The following is a 20,166-nucleotide window of genomic DNA, read 5'->3' as shown; positions in this document are numbered from 1 at the left end:
CTATCTCAACCTGGTTAACCTGTAAAACTATCTCAACCTGGTTAACCTGTAAAACTACTAAGTGAAGAAGAGACAGGAACTGCCCAGAAGCAGGTACTCCCAGAGCACAGAACCAGCTCCACAAATAACCACTAACTGAGACTATTAAAAAGTGAGATGCGCAGGGCTGGCCTCACTGCTACCAACCATAGCTCACAGGAAGACAAGATGGTTAAACAGAGTGGCTAGGGTTCCGTGTCTTGGCACTTGTCTAGCGTGCTCGGGGCCTTGGGTTCAATCCCCAGTACCATTTTAAGAGGAAGGAGCGGTAACTGGGTTTCCCTTTTGTCCAAAGTTAAACATCTGAATAATCAAATTAACTTTTCTTTTTTCTTTTCTTTTTATGTAAACTACTGTACCTTCAAAAGCTGGTTATAAGAAATACTCTGATTGCGTAAAAACATTTTGAAAAAAGAAACTATGTACAATATTAACAAAGATAACCAGTTTCTACTTTGAGAAAATGGAAACACATTGACTATAAAAAGATCCACTCAGCACTGAGGAAGAGTCACTAACCCACCAAATCCAAGTCCATGTTCACATGACACACAGGAAGGCAGGTAAAGCTGAGCTGACCAACTTAACAAGACCCTAGCATTCACAGACTCTACCTAATCCTGCTTCCTCATTAATCTAACCAGATGGCTGTGGATTCAACAAGTCCAGGGCTTCAATCCCCGCCTGGGAGAGTTAGGGTTACCACAAGCTTCCTAAGTATCTTGAGGCCTCTTTTTTTCAGATTCCACAAATAAAAACTTTCTCCTTAAGAAAGACAATGTCCTTGGCCCATCCAAATATGCTAGTTGCGGGGCAGTGGTGGCTCACACCTTTAATCCCAGCACTTGGGAGGCAGCGGCAGGCAGATTTCTGAGTTCAAGGCCAACCTGGTCTACAGAGTGAGTTCCAGGACAGCCAGGGCTACACACAGAAACCCTGTCTCGGAAAACCAAAAAAAAAACCAGCTAATTTTTTCTGACAGCTAGAATTCACATCATAAATAAACACACCCTCAAGTCTTTAGATTATATCTTTAGAGTTTGCTTTATAAAAGTCAGGGAGTGGCTATCAGCATTTCTCCACCTCTAGCTAGAGCTTGAAGCTGAGTGAGACCTGGACAGACTTGAGCATACCTCTAGTAAACCTTAACAAGGGACAAGCTTTCCTTAGTCTCGGTGTTAAGATAATGGCACCCAGAACACTAAGTCCCCACGACAGACTTTTGTGCACTAGCATGATCCAGAAGGTACTTGGGGGGCCTGTTGGCCTGTGACCTGAAAACTGACTTCTCCATGTGCCATGAAGCACCAGCATTTTCTCCATCTACATAAGAGTTATTTTATTTGCACATACTAGAGGCAAGCACATTCCTTAACTTGTTCCTTCTTCCAGGTCTTACCAGTTCAGCTGACAGAATCGCATGAGATGCAAATCCCAGTCATCAGGGCAGCCCTTCATAAACCTTTTCTTCTCATTCCCTCAAGTGAAACTGACCTGAAAAAATACTAGTCCTACCTAACCATCAACTCTAATACTGAGCTATAAAACCCAAAGAGACAGCCTTCCCTTGTTCCCTAGCAAACCATGCTGGCCCCTCCTGTCAGAGTAACTGACACCTCAGGGCAAATTCTAAGCTAAGAGCACCATGTCTGGTTAGCAGTTGGCTCTGTGACCTTGGAGATATAACAGTGCTCATACAGGAAACTACTTCTAAATCCAGCTCAAAAAAGAAAACCCAGCATTTTCAGAAACCAAACTCCTGGGAGACAGCTCTGGTAAGCGCCCACTCTTCAACTGCTAGAGTAACAATCTTCAGCAGGGATTCTCAAGCTCATGGCTATCAGTTGAGAAAAATGAGCATTCTAAGCCCTAGTTACAGAGATTTTAACACAAGGAGTTCAGAACTGACACCTTAAGAGAAACTGAGCTGGCCTCTTTTCAAAGGAAAAGCTCAGCTGGAGGTCACTGTGAGAACCAACAGGGCACAGAGCTGTGGAAGGGAGACAAGGGCAGAGGCGGTCAGTGGCAGACCCTGAATAAGCACCACAGTTCTACTGTTCAATCAAAAATTATGGCACCAGCAGAGATCCACTTAATCTTTGTCCTCAGAGCAGTCCTGCGTTGGCCCAGAAGGCTTGCAGCTCATCTGCAGCAAATGAGAAGCAATAATGTTGGGTTGCCACGTTTGCAGCGAACCTAACGTTAGCAATCCAATGATGTGCTCTTGGGGAACGCTGCATCAGGGGATCCCTTAGAAGTGTATAAATGGGCATCAACTGCCTAGCAGGGAAGGGGAACAGAGGGAAAGGAGATATGGCAAGGTCAAAGAACAGCTAGAAACAGAAACGCCAGAGACCCTAATCCCCAGGTTCAAAACATGAGTTCAGGGCCACCAAGACTCTAAGAGATCCCTCAGTATCCTGGACAAACTAACAATCAATCAATCAATCAATCTCTCTCTCTCTCTCTCTCTCTCTCTCTCTCTCTCTCACACACACACACACACACACACACACACACACACACACACACACACACGCCCTGTGTGCATGCAGTGGGAAGGAAGGAAAAGAGTGGGGCAGGGAGAATGGAATGGAGGGGCTAGGTTATTTGAATGCTCATTTGTTTAAGAAATAATGAATGGCAAGTATTTGTGGAGTCATAGGTCTGACTCTCTGGATGAGAAAAATCAGTTCATGTTGAGTATAGATGCATGGTTTTCCCCAAAGCTTTTCCAATGCACAACTGTTTGAATCCATGGATGGGAATGTTCAGCTACAGAAATCCAACTGCACACACACATATGAATGGGAGAATCAACACTGTGTCCTTAGAATGTCACGGCCTCTGTAGGTCATACTGCATGTAAAATCAGTTAGCTCTACTACCTACCACAGAAGCTTTAGATCCCTAAACTAGACAGACCGTCCCACAACAATCAAATCTGACCTGAGACGAGTTTGTCGTAGAGGGAGAAAAGGAGAACAGCAGCATTAGTAATGAAGACCATGCAACAGGGAAGAAGAAGAAAGGCGTAAGATGGTAATCAGAGGGGAAGGAGCCAGGTATAGGCTGTCATCCCAGGGTTTGAGAGGTCAGGAAAGAAAAATAAAAAGACCAAAGAAACTAAACTTATCTGTAAAGAGAAGTGGAACCTGCTGAAGGCTTGCCACCTCCCACAAGCATCAATGAGTCAAAACCTAACTTTTCTAGCAACTATAGTTTTGAAATCTACTACTACCAGTTTGAAGGCTGATATTGAAGCAGTGAGCCAAGTGTGGTAGCACATGCCCTTGATCCAGGCACTCACGAGGCAGAGGGAGGTGAAATCTCTTGAGAGTTTGAAGCCACTGTGGTCTTCACAGCAAGTTCTAGAACAGCTAGAACTATACAATAAGACCCTGTCTCAAAAAAAAAAAAAAATCTACAACGACAACAACAACAACAACAAAAAAAAAACAGTTAAAATGAGAACCAGTCTACCTTACTATTTAAAAGCAAGATTCCAGCCTTGACAAGTCTCCTTAAACCTGTACCTATAAATAACAGCTAAAGAATATGCCAATGAAAGCATCAACTGATTTAAATTCCAGAAGCAGGACACTAGTCTTGTTTAAATTGCACAAATGTAGTTTGTAGAATACAAGATGCCATTAAAGAAACAGTTTAAATGTTGTTGCTCAAGAAGACTAGAAGGCGGTTTTGTTGTTGCCCCTTTCTGAGGTAGTGAATTCATGTCGGAGAAGCTGCTCGTTCTGCAAGGCAGCTAAATGAGAGGCAATTTAACAACACTAAGAATCCACGACAGGTTCATGTTTCATCAAAAAACACACCAAGGATTTAAGAGCAACACAAGATACACAAGAAGCTCCTCTGCAAGGCTCACTTGACAGGCACAAGAGCAACCAAGCTGCCTACACTGTGTTCACTAGAAGTGAGTCCTCATCTCAAATCCAAGGTGTCGCCTGTTATTTCTCATAGGAGCAGCATTCCAGGATAGAACAGCAAGTGGCGACGGAACCTAGGGTGGGGAAGGGGCTCCAAGTAGAATGCAAAGGCAAGCACTGTGGCAGCAGGAGCACAGCCACGCTCACGCCTGCAGGGACGGCCACTAAACCAGCGCTCTGAGAGCAGAGGGGAGGAAAGAGAACAGGAACAGAGTCTGCTGAAGAGCATCTACACACGTGAGCACACGAAGCAGATCTGTAATACAACCAGCCAGCATGGGGCGAAACACTATGGTTCCAGCCCTCAGAACGCATTTCTTGCTAGGTGATGAAGTAAGAAATGAAAGGCTGCCAGGCAGTGGTGGCGCACGCCTTTAATCCCAGCACTTGGGAGGCAGAGGCAGGCAGATTTCTGAGTTCAAGGCCAGCCTGGTCTACAGAGTGAGTTTCAGGACAGCCAGGGCTATACAGAGAAACCCTGTCTTGAAAAACCAAAAAAAAAAAAGAAAGAAAAGAAATAAAAGGCTGCAGGTTTTTACTGCACTGAGTTTTACACTTGTCAGTTTCCTTCAACAACATCAGACTAATTTCTAGTCTCTCAGATTGAGAAATCCCTTACAAGAGGAACTGCCTTCCTCTACCTGCTGTACTTTACCCCGAGGACCAGAAATCTCCCATAGCTCTGCTATTTCGGAACCCAGGCACCCCAGAACTAACTAACTCCACCTGCAGATAAGAATGCCTATGCTAAAGGAATTCAGTCACTCTTCCTCAGAAGAAGAGGACTGGAGTAGGAAAGGAAGACGGAGTGAGGCTAAAAGCTTTTAGAGGGAGGAGGTAGCACTCAGAGCAATCTGACAGGCAAACCACAGTTGCCCTCTGACAGGAAGGGTCCAAGGTAGCTCAGGCAGCAGGAAGGAACTCGGACATTTTCCTAGGAAAACGCTGAGCTGGAGGTTTAACATACACTGGAAGGAACTACCAAAGTACTGCCAGAACTTCTTCCCTTTTTATAAGAAATTAGAAGTGAATAAAATAAGGTGCTTTGAGTTATGTTAAGTCTCCCTCCTCTTAAAGTGCTAAGTAGACTAATAATCTGGATATCCCAACAGTCAAACAGCACTTGGCACTGTCTGCCAATCCGCCATGTAGAACACATTGAGCTCTCTCCCATTGGCTGCAGTGAAAGGAAAAGATGCTCCAATAAAGGCACCCAGTACAGTCTATACTCCAACTCATAGGGCCTGGGCCTCAAGACCAAGCCTGAAGGAGCAGAAGGCTGACAAGGGAGTCCTGGGCAGCCACTCACCAGCAATCCCATACAAAGTTCCACCTGCAGCTCCTGTATACCAGTCAGCTAAAACTAGCCATCCAGCTGGAGAAGCAGATGCTCAGCAGGCTTCACAGCAATAAGGAGGCGGCTTTCTCCTAACTGCAGCCCACCTTACAAACGGCAGCCGCATAAGGAAAGAGTCCGGCCCTCCTGGTCATCAAGAAAATATCCTCTGGTGGACAAATAGCAGAACCACAGTTAAGGGTCGATGTACTCTGCCAATCTGGAGCCGAATTATGAGCAGGAGCTACAATGGCAACTCAGAATGCCAGCACATTATATAACTGAGTACCAACTACATGCTCGGTGGTTAGCCTGCGACAGACTTGAAGAAATGAGGAATCTACTTGACCCAGAAAATCAAACTGCATGGAGACAGAAAAAAAGAAGAAGAAGAAAGCAAGTGAGCAGACACTAGAAGTTATAAGCATCTATGTGTAGATTCCCCAGAATCTGCATTGACAAAAACAGCAAACTGAGGACCAGTGTGGAGCCAGAAAACCTATCACATGTCCCTATATCATGTGCTGCTGCTGCTCAGCCTTACTGAGGGCCACACAGCAAAGCAAGGACAAACTGACTCCAAGCAGAGAAATGACAGAGTAAAGAACAGGGAGTTTCTAGAATGTCTTTCCAGCTAAACTGAACAGAGGTCCGGTTGTAAAGCAGCCCTACACCAACGTGGACATAAATAAGACAGTGAGCTGGCAAAGGTATTTGTAACCCCAAACCAGCCACACAGCATAGCAGTGGGTGGATTAAGGACTATAAAATGTGAGCGCCCTATAAAATGACTGCAGATTTTCAAAGAAAGGCTAAAATGAAAAGTGACACCAAAAATATGCCTAACCAATAGGCCTGTCAATTGCTGGGGAAAAAAGCAAGCATCTGTGTCCTTCAGCTTCCCTTTCTAGTCTCAGCGCTGAAAAGCCTTTGCTGAAAACAGTGGGGGTAAAGCATGCCGCTCCATCCATAATCCATCCATCCACAGTCCACCTGCTAATCAACACACACACACACACACACACATACACACACACACCCCTACCCCTAAAATTATAAACATCTCATTAATAAAAATAATTTCTCACAACCACAGAGTCTATAATATATAAGGAACTTAAATGTTTGGTTTCTAAACAGAACAAAAATTCTCCCAGCCCAAAGCTAATTAGCCCACCAAGGAATGAAGCCTACAGCCCTGGCCTGCAAAACTGCAAAGCACTGGATGGCTCTAAACTTGCCTTGAATATAAATGTTACATTTGAAAAAAAAAAGTAATTTATCTAAACACAGTGTAGGTAGCTCTGCAATCAGCACCTCATAAATAAAGAGAGAAAGATGACGGGAAAAGCTCTCTTAATTGATTTTAAAATTAGTTCCAGCAAAGAAATAATCTGACAACCAACAAGGTCAACAACAGAAAGGGTAAAAAAAAAAAAAAATAGCCCCAAGTAAAAAGTACACCTAAAGCCATCAATGAATCAACATACAGAGAGGAAGACATTTGGAAATTCCTGAGTAAGAACAGAGGTGTTAAAAGACAGAGTCAAACAGGGACTGATCTTCAAAGACACTTAAAATCCTGAAATTAATCTCATTGGGTTGCCGGGCGGTGGTGGTGCACGCCTTTAATCCCAGCACTTGGGAAGCAGAGGCAGGCGGATCTCTGAGTTCGAGAGTTCGAGGCTAGCCTGGTCTACAGAGTGAGTTCCAGGACAGCCAGGGCTACACAGAGAAACCCTGTCTCGAAGAAAAAAAAAAAACCAAAAACCATTGGGTGGATTGAACTCAAGCTACCCTGTGCTAATGGAGTATACATTAAGGGGAAACCATACAGGAAGAAGCAGGTCTGGTCAAGCAATGGCAGAAGCTAGGCTAAAACTGAGTGGGGAAATGAAGTGGCACAAACATCTAATCCAGGTGCGAACTACCTAGCAAAAGCAAGCAATGCAATTAGGTGGGAAGGGAGAAAACAGAAAAACAAAGACTCCCTCCTGGGACTTAAGAATCCAGTACAGGAGCCCCAGCTGGAAAGAACTATCAGAGGCATCCAGAGATAACAGAGGATTTAGAGTAGGCAAAATGATGCCCACTCAAAAGCAATCTATGCAATTAATTCTTATGCCTCAGCAGACATGGTTTAAACATTTGATAAGTGTCTACTATGTGCATAGCACTCTCTACAAGATTCTGAAAGGGGAGATATAAAGATGAGAAATGCCATTCCTGCCCTCTGCGGTGTTTAGACTTCACAGAGAAAAGCAGGCATGCACATAAACAGATATCGTGCTGGAGAGAAGGAAAGGTCTTATGTGTACAGAAGTCTCTGACCTAACAGGATTCTTAAGAATCTGAGCAAGACAGAGGGCTACCCTCAGCACCGAGGGCACATAGAGAGGTCAGAGAACAGTAAATGATGGTACCACCAACTCCAGAAACAACAGAGAGTTACTACAGCTCTGCGGGACTGAGAACTGGGAAGAAACATGAACACACGGCATGAGCAAGATTTAGATAAGTAGAAAATGTTACAACTGTGTGATAGCGATGATTAAAGGAACAGAGAAGAGAGAGATGGGCTAAAAAAGGTAAATGCACAAGGTTCAGGGGATTAACCACCAAGACCCACTAGGAGGTTGTTAAAATCCCACAAAATATGATTTGAAAGAAAGCAGCAAGGGTATCTCTGGCTCAAGGAAGGGAAGGAAACTATAATTTGTAAGATAGAGAAGAAAGAAACCAAACACAACATGACAGGCACATGCTGTCTTTTCCAGTGTAAAATATACAAAGATCAGTGGAGTGTCCATTTTAGGAAACTGCTCTCTGTCCAGACACTCAATGTCTTGACCTCATCACAAGGAGCCAGGCCTGCCCGCCAGTGACCTCTCTAGTCAAGAAGCAGATCACAGCAATGACTTTAAGTGATGGCACCTAAATATTAATCTCAGAAAAGAGAGCATATGCATTTTGGAATCTTAAATAGGTGAGCTAAGACCCATCCATCGTCTCCTAATAGTAAGTTTCAAGTGTTCATCTCAAAAATGCCCAGATCAAACAATTCGGAACCGGGTACAGAATCCTCTGCCAGTGCTCTGGCACGTTCTGTCTTTTGATCACACTGCCTGCCGCAGTCCCCAAACCTCTCCATTGGAAACCGGCGGAATGCTATATCCATTTCAAAGAGCTTTTGCTTGTCTCCTAGGTCCTTAATGCCAAGCTGGAGTCCCTCTCTAATTTGCTATTTGCCTTATGCTCCCAGTTACAAGCCTGAGATCACAGTCACTGGGTTTATTGGTTTGCCCCTACTTTGCTTGGGGACTCCAACCCCACAGCTTTCTCTTGGTATGCATCTTAGTGGCCACATGGTCTGCCTGAGGACCCAGAGGGACCAGTCATCAAAGTCAAAACTAGAGGGAATAAGCTGAGAACCACTTGTAATTGTGCCTAAATGGCAAAGCACACCAGGGTCCTACACAACAGATGGAGTTATCAGAACCTGAATCAGCCTTGCCTTTGACAAAAAGCCTTTGAGATTCCCAGGGCATCCTTAATAATGTACTTACCTGCAGTTCCTCTCTACCAACTGCCTGTCCAAGATCCCAGGTGGCACAGACCTGGGAGAGACACCCAAAGTAAAAGCAGCAAGGACACAAGATTAGAAAGACCCTTCACTGCCTAGGTCTGAATGTTTACAGGCCGATGTGAAGGAATCTTTGTGGTGAGTTCACAAGGAGGAGGCTCAAGGGCAGGGGCTGGAAATGAACAGATACCAATAACAGTGTGCTACCAGCTCCCACCCTTGGGTTTCCACTTTTTCCTGAGTACCAAAGCCAGAGATAGAGTCCAAGGAAGAAGAGGGAGAGCCAGACACACTGCACAAAAGAACCAGAGAAAAGGCCCTGCAACCAAAAGCAAACCTAATCCACAAAACACCTGGGGGCTGGGCAAACCATGGTCGTGTTTTTGAGGTAAATTTCAGCTCTCTCTGTGCCAACAACTACAATAGCACTCCAAGAGCAGACTTGGGGGGGGGGAATAAGTCAGCCCCTTCACTGGATGCCTGGGGCCTGTTTCCTTTGTCATTAACACTCCAAGTGTAACACAAAGCCTATGGAAGCTCTGGGCTATGGAGCACTAGGCTTTCCACTCTAAGATCAAAGCCAAGTGCTCCCTAGGAAGCCCTGAGACTGCACAATGTACTATCTCCTTCAAGGCAGCAGCTCAGAAAAGCCAGAGCCTTTCCTAAGACTTATTTCTTTATGGCAAACAAGTTGATAAAGCAAGCTCTGCCTTTAGAGAAACCCTTGTCCATGCAGGTTCGCAAGAGTATCACACATAAGTTCTAAACAGGCTTTCAGGCTGAAGGAGTGCATAGCTCCAAAGGATGGATGCTAGATTCACCCTGAACAATCCAGAAGCCAAAACAACACCTGCAGTCACAGCCAACAGAATGCTTCTGAGGGACTACTAACTACATAGGCTCATGCACTTACTCCCCCATCACACTAGTCACCAGCAAGCCATGCTCCAATCAGAACACAGGATCTGCCTGGCAATCTGGGAAAGCCCTAGGAGAAAAAAGTTGCTCTGGTAAGTGTTTTAAATGCTTCCTCTAGCTCCAATTAGAAAACAACCAGAGCGGGAGGGAGAGAGTACAGTTAGCCTTGGGCAAAGCCTTGTTTTCCTATAAAATTTAAGAGATGATGAGAAAAAAGAGGAAAAAATCCAATTTTTCCTATTACATCACCCTGACACCACCCCACCACAGACCCTCCCAACACACACCCCCACACCCCACTGCCCTGCTATTTCTAGATGTCTCAGAAGATTTGTTTACCTAATGATAGACTATTAAAATTTCTAGGGAAAGAGGAAGAGAAACAGTGACACGAACATGCCACATACTCTTGTAAAAGGCAACATCATTGGGTCCTCATCTGGAGCTCAGGTCACCACATGGTAGGAGTCGCTCCAAGGCCACACTGTTCATACTCAAGACTTCTCTCCCCTGTTACTATCCTCCAGCTTCTGCATCTGCATCCTCTCCCACATCCACTCTCTTTTGCTTAGAGAGTGCTCACACCATAAGCAATTGGATTATACCATTCTCCATTTCCAAGCCACTGACCCTCAAGAAAGTACCTGGTAATTAGACAAAAGGTAATTTCCCAAGTGCATCCTGAAGGCCCTGTCCATCTACCACATTCCTTCATCCCCAAACAATCCTCAAGCATTCAGTGTTTCTGAAATCACAAGGCCACTCCCCATCTCCCAAAAATACACCATCTTTTCCTCAGAGATTCTACCAGATCTTGTTCTAACTAGGGCAGGAACATATTCTTGTGCAAGCTGCATCTTACACAAGGGCATCTAGCCAAAGGGACAAAGACAGAACAGAAGCTGAGATTCAGCCTCCATTCTGTATGCCAAGTACTGACTGACCTGAGGCTTTCTAGGGGAAAGAACATCCCTTTCTAATTTGCACTAAGATACCAAATGAACTAACTAGCACAGGTACTAACCATCAATAATAGCTCTACCTTGAATATTTTTTAAGTTAAAAAACAAACAACAACAAAGAACTATTTTTTTTTCTTCTCTGTGTAGCCTTGAAACCTTGACTGTCCAGGAACTCTCTACGTAGACCAGACTGGCCTCGAATGCATAGAGATCCACCTGCCTCTGTCTCCAGGGGGCTGGGATTAAAGCACTATGTCTGCTTCTACCTTGAATACTTGATTGGGCTTTCTAGTGTGTGTGCTGCCCAGGCTTCAACATCTACATAAATTATAGCACCATTGGGAACTGGAGACAAGTTTTCTTCCTACACCCATATTGTAATCTTTGTAAACTTTAAAATAAATGTTGAAGAGAATCGCATGCTCTTTGTAAGAGCTCAGGGGAATTCTTAGAGGAGGAAGACAAATCCTCGGAATCCTCCAGGACCCAGAAGGACTGCTGGAGGAACAGCTACAGTTCTCATTTGTCACAGTCTCCCCAGGTATTTGGTCAATTAAGGCTTATCAAAAGAAAATCCACAATTACTCCTAATAGATTAGTTTTGTACAAATGTAAATTACTTTCATATCTTGTAAGTCAAATCACTGACTTAATAGTTCTTAACTCTAAACACATCTTTCTCCTTGGTTTAAAATTCCTCAAGACAAAACATAAAACATAGCATAAACTCTTGACCTCTGACCCTTGCTTACTACCAAGCCCCTTGTTTTCATACCCGAGCATCTAGCTAACCACTCTACTATTCATCATAAGGCCCTCATTATGTATCCTGAAATGTTCACGGGATACATACCTTTCCTGGCCCTGCCTGTAATTTCCTATCATTCAGGTGGCATGCCACTCACACACAATCCTTGGGGGATGCCCATTCTCTGGTTCCCCCAAACTACTTGATTCTTGTCATCAATGTTTTAAACGTCATTTCCTCAAAGAAACTCTCAGATTATACATTCTTCCTAAACTTTAAACTTTTTGTAGCAGTGAAATTATTCATGTACTTCAACTAAGCTTCAAAGTTCATGAGAAAGTTTCAGGTCCCAGAACAGTATCAGGAAGCAAGTAAATACTGATGGTGACTAACCCACTCATCTCGGCATCTCCGGCTGTGCTGTCCATAAAAATAAACAACAACAACAAAAGTCAACAGCTGCCCACCAGCCGCTAGCCTCCCTCATACAGCTATGCCCAGACAGAACTGCAATGGGTATAAGTGTAAAATGTAGCCTTAGTAGGGAGGAGGAGAGTCTATTTCATTAATGTTTTAGCATTCATTAAATGTTGATGGAATATTTTGTATATGTTTTAACAAATACACACACACACACACATGAGCTAATATAGTTCAGTTTAAATATAGCTAGCTAAAATTTAAAGCAACAAATATAACTGGTTTGTGTGACTTCCACGACAGGGCTGCCCTGGCCTTCCTCTTATACGCTTACTTCTCATCCTTGAATACAAGTGTATCAGTTTCTTAGGAAAGTCCCAGAACAGCGACCACCCCTGAGTCCTGTAGAGTTTCCTCCACCATCAAGCTGGGGCTGGTGTGTGCTTGAGCATGTGTGCTTTATCACTGATATCTAATGGGATCTCTTCCTACATTCTTTCATAGGAATTTAATGAACAAATAATGACAATCAGTCCTCATTTCTCTCAAAACCCATATGTTGCTAACTATTATATCTAAGCCTTACTTAGAACTTTCTTAAAATGCAGTTAAGATCTCAGAAGTGAAGAAAAAAGAAAGGGGGTTGGGCAGAAGGAAAAAAAAGAGGTAATTCATTTTGGTAGTAAACAAGAAATAGCATTATCAGAATCCAAACTGAGCTAGGAAAACAAACAAACAAACAAACAAACAAATTCAACAACTGCCCATCAGCCACTAAGCTAAGAGAAAAGTATCTTTCAACACTAAAGAGCTCTAAAGGCACCTGGAAAAAAAGAGTCCTCGGTAGGTTAGTTCATTCTTCAGAAAACCTATTATTCTACCTAAGCTCAACATGCCCCATCCCCTAAAAACTGCTTAAAATCCAGCCACATAGTCTACATTAACATAATGCTTTGGCTAATGATGCAGACATAAAAATTAACATTCAAGAATTTCAAAGTTGTGGTTGCTGTGGGAACCTTAATTCCAACTGTAGGGCACAAATGCAGAATCATGGACTTCTCCCAATCCTGATCAAATTGGAGATGTATATTTACTCTGTGCAATGAGGCACGGCCACAGTTACTGAGACAACCTCATTTTGGCATTTCTAAGCTTTCATGCATTTAAAATTTCAACTTTACCACAATACTGTTTGCTGCATTAAATTGCCTCCTCTACAAAGAAAAGAGAGCAAATGAACTGATTGGACAGACACTGAAATCACCCATCCTGTGTGCGTTTATGCATGATCCGATTCAAAAGATGATCATGATATTTTGATTTTACTCTTATGGGCTGTCTATAAACTCCCTCACAAACGGGAACAGGGTTTGAATCTCAGCTTGTAAATGCACTATAACATATGTGTGCACAAAACAACGGAAGAGCAAATTTCACATCTTTAAAACCACAAATGAGGTAATATAAAAAGTAGATAACCCACAACACTAACATCAACAATGACATTTAATTTATAAACACTGCCCTTGTGGCACTAGCTATCATCAAAGGCCTAATTCTATAACTAGTCAACATAATCATTTGCGAAATAAGAAAATACTCAAACTCAATTCTTGTCCCCACCAAATCAAATCAAATAACCACAAAATCTACCCACAGACTACCTAGCTGCACACTGAAGACCAACTGTTGCTGCCATTTCATACAAAGCATAATTATACAGAACTGACATAAACACTTAATCATATGGTCAGGCAAACACTTGCTCAGTCCAAAGACTCAGCTAACAGTATGAAACAGTATAGTCAGAAGTGATGAAAGATGAGTAGGTGACCCCAGAAAACACACACAAAGATTCAATTGTTTTACCTAGAGTACAAACATAAGGAACTACCAAACCAAAATGACCATCAAAAACAGGCCCTGTTACTATGTAAGTCAAATTCAGAATTTCTCCATCTTATTCTCTCAGAAATATAAGATCTTAAAATAAAATTTGCCCACCATCTCCCATACCCCAACCCTAACTGCTCTCCAGCTCCCTGGAGAGGAATGCCAAGTATAACTATTTGAAATGGACCAGAGCAGAGGCTAACTAAGGTTTTGGCTGCAAATAAAAAGGCGTAATAGTTGGGGACTGTCAAAGACTTATCCTTTCACAGGCTGATATTATACGTAACTATTCTGGCTTCTTCTCTAGTTTTGTAGAAGTGCAGATGCTTCCTGAGTGATTTCAATAAAAATGGCCCTTATAGGTTCATGTATTAGAATACTTGGTCCTCAGCTGGTGGTGCTGTTTTGGCGAGGTCTAGGAGATGCCATGCCAGAAGTCACTAGGCATGGACTCTGACATTTCAAAGTCTCTGGTATATGAGCGTGTTCTTACCTCCTCTACAACCTGTGTGTGTGCAGTTCAAGATGGGAGCTCTGAGCAGCTCTCTGTTCTCACCACCACCGCAGCGTATTATCATAGCTTCCCACCAACAGACGCCTGTCCCTCTAAAACCATACAGCAAAGAAACCTGCCTTCTCCAAGCTGCCTCAGTCATGGTGTTTTAAATCACGGTAGTAGAAAAGTCACCAGTACACTTCCTGTTCTCACCTGTATGTTATCTCCCTCCAACCTTGGTGGTCGGATGCTTGACAGGTGGATGGTCTTGTAGTCTCCAGAATTCAGCTTCACAACAATGGCATCAGCATTCAAAACCTGCATTACCTGTAAGTAAGAAGAAAATAATGTTTGAAATAGCTTCCGTAGTCCTCAGCACACAGCAAAGAGCCAGGCCTATCACAGTCAGACTTGAAAGTGAGATAAGCAGCCATCTGCAAGAGAACCAATACTGTCTTCCTACCAACAATGGCAGAGAAAACACACAATAATATTCAATTCCCAGAACCCTATAATGATCTCTCAGTAAAACAAAAGATGATCAATCTTTATCTCTTGTGGTTAACTAGCAGGTTAAAACACTAGAAATCTGAGCTAGGAGTCATGGTGCATGCCTACAGTCTAAGCCCTCAAGAGGCAGAGGCAAGAGGACCATTGAGCTTGAGGCTGGGGGGTGCTGTACAATAAGTTCCAAAATGAGATATCTAAGGCTAGACAGTAAAAACACTGCTTAAAAAGGAATAATAACTTTAATAACCAACACACCAAATCCAGTCTGTACTGAGATTTTTCTTGATGCATATTTAAAACTACAAATCAAAATCCCAACTCAATGAGTCTAGTAAAAGAGATATGGGTTGGACTAGAAAAGGGTACCACTCTCACTACATAAGAAAGAACTCCAAGGAGATGCCCCAGTAGAAAGCAGAAAAATCAAAGATACGTGAAGGACAAAAAAAACTGTCATCTCAGCTCAGGGAAGAAGCTGCTTAGCCGTTAATCTCTCTGGCAGAAATATTAAATTGCTAAAATATTACCTCAGCTACTCTACAAGCTATCTTTTTAGAACGCTACTATGGACATGTCTAGCTTAGGAAACCAAAACTCATTACCACTGCCCCAACTATCAGCTGAAAGGATTCATTCCCAGGCTGGGATACAAGGGTATCTGTTTGAAGGACAGAAGCACAAATATGCCTCTGTGAAGGTTAGAGCATCCCACCGGTGTGTACAGAGTTAAAATGTCATTCACACTGGGACAGTGCTACACCATGGCTATGATCAGAACCCTGCAATACAGCCAGCAGACAACAATTCACCCAATTATATCCAGACCCTGTTGTTTCAACGTTGTTTGGGATTTTTCTTTTTTGAAAAATCCCTTCCTTCTTTGCGAGAATTACAAGGAAGTAGCTGACTATAAAATATGGTCAGCATCCACTCCATCTGCGGAGTGAAAATCAGACTCTTCTGCGCTTCAATCAGGCCCCCATCAGGAAGCTCTAAGAGGCTGAACTACAGGGTCAGCTGCCACAAGGGAGGGAGGCCTGACAAAATCTCTCTCCTCTTTTATGCATGAAACAAAAGCACCTAGACTGTCTGTTTCCATGATAGATGGAACACTGGGAAGTGTCTTAAAGGAGGCCTATTTCTTAGAAGGCCTAACATTCTTCAGCAAAGAATACACTCATTTATTTGTAGACTCATCAAAATCATCTATTCTCCACCTTTACAAAGAACCAGCCAATCACACACCAGAAAGAATAAAGAATGCACTAAGGGACAATCTAAGGATGAGCAAACGGCTGAAAAAGTTAGAAAATATGCATGACAGAAAGTGGCAGTAGCTCAGTACATCAAACTGAAAAAAAAGGAAACAGATGACACTTAGGATCCAGCTGTGAGTGCTTGGAAGCTGTGGCTGGCAGAGGAAAGGTCTGGGCTTGACCACGAAGAATAATGGAAGCAGCATAGAGAAAAGGCTACAGATAATGCAGGATCTAACCAGACCAAAGGAAATTAGGAATTGTTATTTTTCTACTATACATTAAGATTAACCTGAAACTCTGAAAGAAGCAAAAGTCAGGGTCAAGTGACCATGATCATTTTTCTATGTCCTTATGAAAGATCTGAGTCAAGAGACCTAAACCTTAAAACCCAGAGTCAGAACCAAAAATGTTCCTGGACAGAGAAACCTGAAGATCAGAGGTAATAAAAATATATAATATGAGGTCAAACCAGGGTTAGGGCTGGTTATCAGAACTGGGTGGTATCAAAAGGTACCAAGACCCTCTAAATCCACGCGCGTTCTACATTAATCAAAAACAAGACAAAAACCAACAAGGTACTTACTGACTACAAGATACAACCAAAAATATAGATTCGGTTACAGAAACCAAAAGAGAAAAGTCTGTTACTATCTAGACTTATTAATGCCAAGAAGAACACATATCAATAAAATACCTTCCCAAAGCTAGCAACAGTGGACAACAGACCCAAACAAAAATGGCACCGTGACTATGTCTCAATCCTTCAAAATCCTGCATTTGTTTGAAAAGAAAACAGGTGACAGACATCTGAGGGATGTGGGCATCATGACGTGTCTTATTCATGACGTGTGCTCATCTGCTATTCTAACTGCAAACAAAGAGAAGAAAAAAATTCCTCTAAGCAATACCAGCAAAACACTTCCTATAGCCAGTCAATAATTCTTTCAAAAGGATACCCAAAGGAAAATAAGATAATCTTCAGTCATCTCAAATGCACACCTCTCACAATATTTCAGAAATCTTACTCTTGGACAGATCTGTACTTACTCTCAAAATCAAATTAACTCTTATTAAATTGTCAATTGCCAAAAACACGAAGAACTTCCTTTCCTTACATCAAGGCATGACAAATATCTTGACAGTACTGGCTTTCGAGTGTGCTCAGAGAGCAAGGACACAAGGGAAAGTATCACAGTGTCACACCTTCCCGCCCATTCCAGAATGTGAGGATCTAAGCATCCCCTCTGACAAGGTTGGTGTTCGTCACCCCTTATAACATGTTAGCGACAGCAGCAAATGGATTCTCGAAGCTTAAATTTTAGGCCACAGCAGCAGACTCTCTGCTCGGCATATCCCTGATTAGCAACCTCCTCTTCAGAGCTGCGCACTCAGATTCTGCCAAGGATGCAAGGCGCTTAGCTTTCGGAGGGAGGGCAGGAGGGAAGAAAGGAAGTGTGGGGGGTGGAGGGGTGGGGGGGTGGGGGAGAAGTCTATTTCTCTGTAAACTGTGTCATTACTTACTGCCCAGCAAACAAGCAATTGCTTACAAAGACATGGAAGAAGCGATAAACTACTAGGTATAGACACACACTGTGCAGTAAGTAAAATGCAGAATGGATCCTACCCAGAGCCTGCTCATCACCTCAGAGACCACACCTGAACAGCTACATTTCTCAGGGAGCTTTCCATCAGGACAACTGAAGTGTGCTCCCTCTGCTCGTTTTCACTATAAGCTATAGATCTCTAACCACACCATCCTCATGCAGACACACCAAGAGATCACCCAAGGCTCAGGAGCAGAAATCTATAAGGAACAAGTCACCATCTGGACTCAAGATTACACACAGTAAATCCAATTCCTTCCGCATCACTTGAAGTCTAGCTGCAAAGGGAAAAATGTTTTCATGATGGTAAGATATAGGCTAAAGGCTACCACATGTCAAGAGAACTACTGAGCTGTGTCAGGAAAAAGAAATACTGATCCTTTCTTTGGTCTCCTGCCACAGAGAAGATCTGCACAGGCCCCTCCAATGGAGGCCAGGGGGCTGCTCTCTTTGGCTCCTTGGGCCCTGCAGCATGTATCAGTTGATCAATCTTGGTATAGACAGAGGCAGAGAGCCTATCAACCCAAACAGGGTTTCTATAGGATGACTGGGGATTGCCCCTTGATGAGACCATCTGAAATAAAATCAATGCACTTCACCTCACTGATATCTGACCTCTCACCTTTCTCCTGCACCTCAGATTATGTACTATGCCTAGTCTCCATGGTCCATCAGTAAAGTACAAACGCAAGCTTGCTTTTACAAAAAGTTAACAATCATAGCAATATCCTGGTACAACCAAATACTATCAGAGATAAAAGGATGCTGCACATCAGACAAAATTTCTGTGAGTAACATCCTACAAACTACCTCACAACTCCTCGAAACACTCAAGGTCACAAGGAAAACAAGGAGAGTCTGAGATATTGTCAGGAGGGAGGTAAAATAAGCAAATTTAATATTGATGAGAAAGAAAAAAAGATACTATGAGAAAACTAAGTAAAATAATGACTTTAGTTAATACCAGTATATCTATATTGGTTCATTAATTATAACAAATGTACCACACTTACATAAAATACCAAGGGACTTTAGGATGACAATGCACTCTCAGCATTAACCGTTCTGGAACCATTCTAAGAATACTTCTAAACCTCTTCTAATTCACATCTGCAAACTGGACTGCTAATGAAATCTTCCAAACAAGTCTTAGCCTATTGGCAGTGCAGTGGAGGCTAATTTTTTGGCCAAACCATCCCTACAACTTCTCTATCGTCATGCAGGTCCTTCTTTGATAAGGGTAAGGTGAATGACAAATTTTTCATTGACTATGTGGTTCTTAGGCCACTGGAAATATTGTGACTAGAACATAGAAGAGTTTGGTGCTCTAAGCTAGAAGAGCCAATGAACACTAGAAGTACTCATTTACTGTTTTCAGTTTTGCCAGGATATTTTACCATAGTACTAAGAAAACAACAACAAAAAAAGCCAATTGGCATGTACTGTTGATGGTTTACTATATGTACTACTTAAAGAACACGTTCACTGGTTTGATCTGACCTTGCAGAAATAGAAAAACATGTTAAAAATTTGTTTTTCATTTTGGATCTCAAAAGACCACCAAATAGGCAAAATAACAAAACTGGATAGCACATGGGTCTTTATCTCAAAAGTTACTACAAAGCTACAATAATAGAAACCATATAGTACTGTCATAAGGACTTGCAATTCAGACCAGTGGAAAAGGGAAAACATGAACCTTTCCGTTTGTGATCAAATGGCTGTGGACAAGGATGGGAATTCAGTAGGTGGGGACAGACAGTCTACAACAAACACTATGGAAAGCTAGAGGCACGACCAATAGAGCTGCCGCCTCGGTACCACACTAAAGACTGACTCAAGCTAGAGCCGTGACTTAAATATGAAACATTAAATATCTTAACAGAAATCACAGGGCAAAACATCACTGTTTTGTATTTGGCAATGATCTACTGGATATAAAACCAAAGATAAACATAATAATGAAAATAGCAAATTAGATTGTGTACCAAAGTACAACTAATAGTAAAAGGTAGCCCACAAAACGGGAGATGGCATTTCTAAATCATGTATCTGACAAACAGTTAATGCACAGAATATTTGCAAAACTCCTATAATTTAACAACAAAACCAAGCAGTGCAATTAAAAATGGGAAAAAAAAAAAACCTGAGTTCAGTACCTATCACTACATACAACTTTTAAAAACTGAAAAGCAGGCAAAAGACTTAAATAGACATTTCCCTAAAGCAGGCTACAAAGATGACAAGCACAGGAAACAACACACAAAACCACTAATCACTAAGGTTACGGTAAAAAAAACCTGTAATGACATGCCATGGTAAACCTATTGGGATGAATCCTTCAAGAAAATAAATTGGGGTAAGGGATCTCAGAAACCTCATAATAAACATCTATAGCTATGATGTTGAATAATTCTTGAACTGGAATCAAAGCAAAAAAGTGATTAG

At 42.4% G+C, this 20,166-nt stretch overlaps 1 protein-coding gene across 1 annotated transcript in view; it reads right to left on the bottom strand.

Moving 5' to 3' along the window:
* Nucleotides 1-20,166, bottom strand: part of Snd1 (staphylococcal nuclease and tudor domain containing 1) — a 400,943-nt gene that overhangs the window by 329,990 nt on the left and 50,787 nt on the right. The window contains exon 10 of the mRNA XM_028762568.1: nucleotides 14,559-14,672. Within this exon, the coding sequence (XP_028618401.1) occupies nucleotides 14,559-14,672 (114 nt within the window). The remainder of the gene's footprint in view (nucleotides 1-14,558; nucleotides 14,673-20,166) is intronic.

Source organism: Grammomys surdaster, unplaced genomic scaffold (genome assembly GCF_004785775.1).
Source record: "Grammomys surdaster isolate TR1022 unplaced genomic scaffold, NIH_TR_1.0 134, whole genome shotgun sequence".
NCBI classification, from domain to species: domain Eukaryota; kingdom Metazoa; phylum Chordata; class Mammalia; order Rodentia; family Muridae; genus Grammomys; species Grammomys surdaster.
The sequence above is the reverse complement of the archived record's forward strand: the minus strand, read 5'-3'. Positions and strand labels throughout refer to the sequence as shown.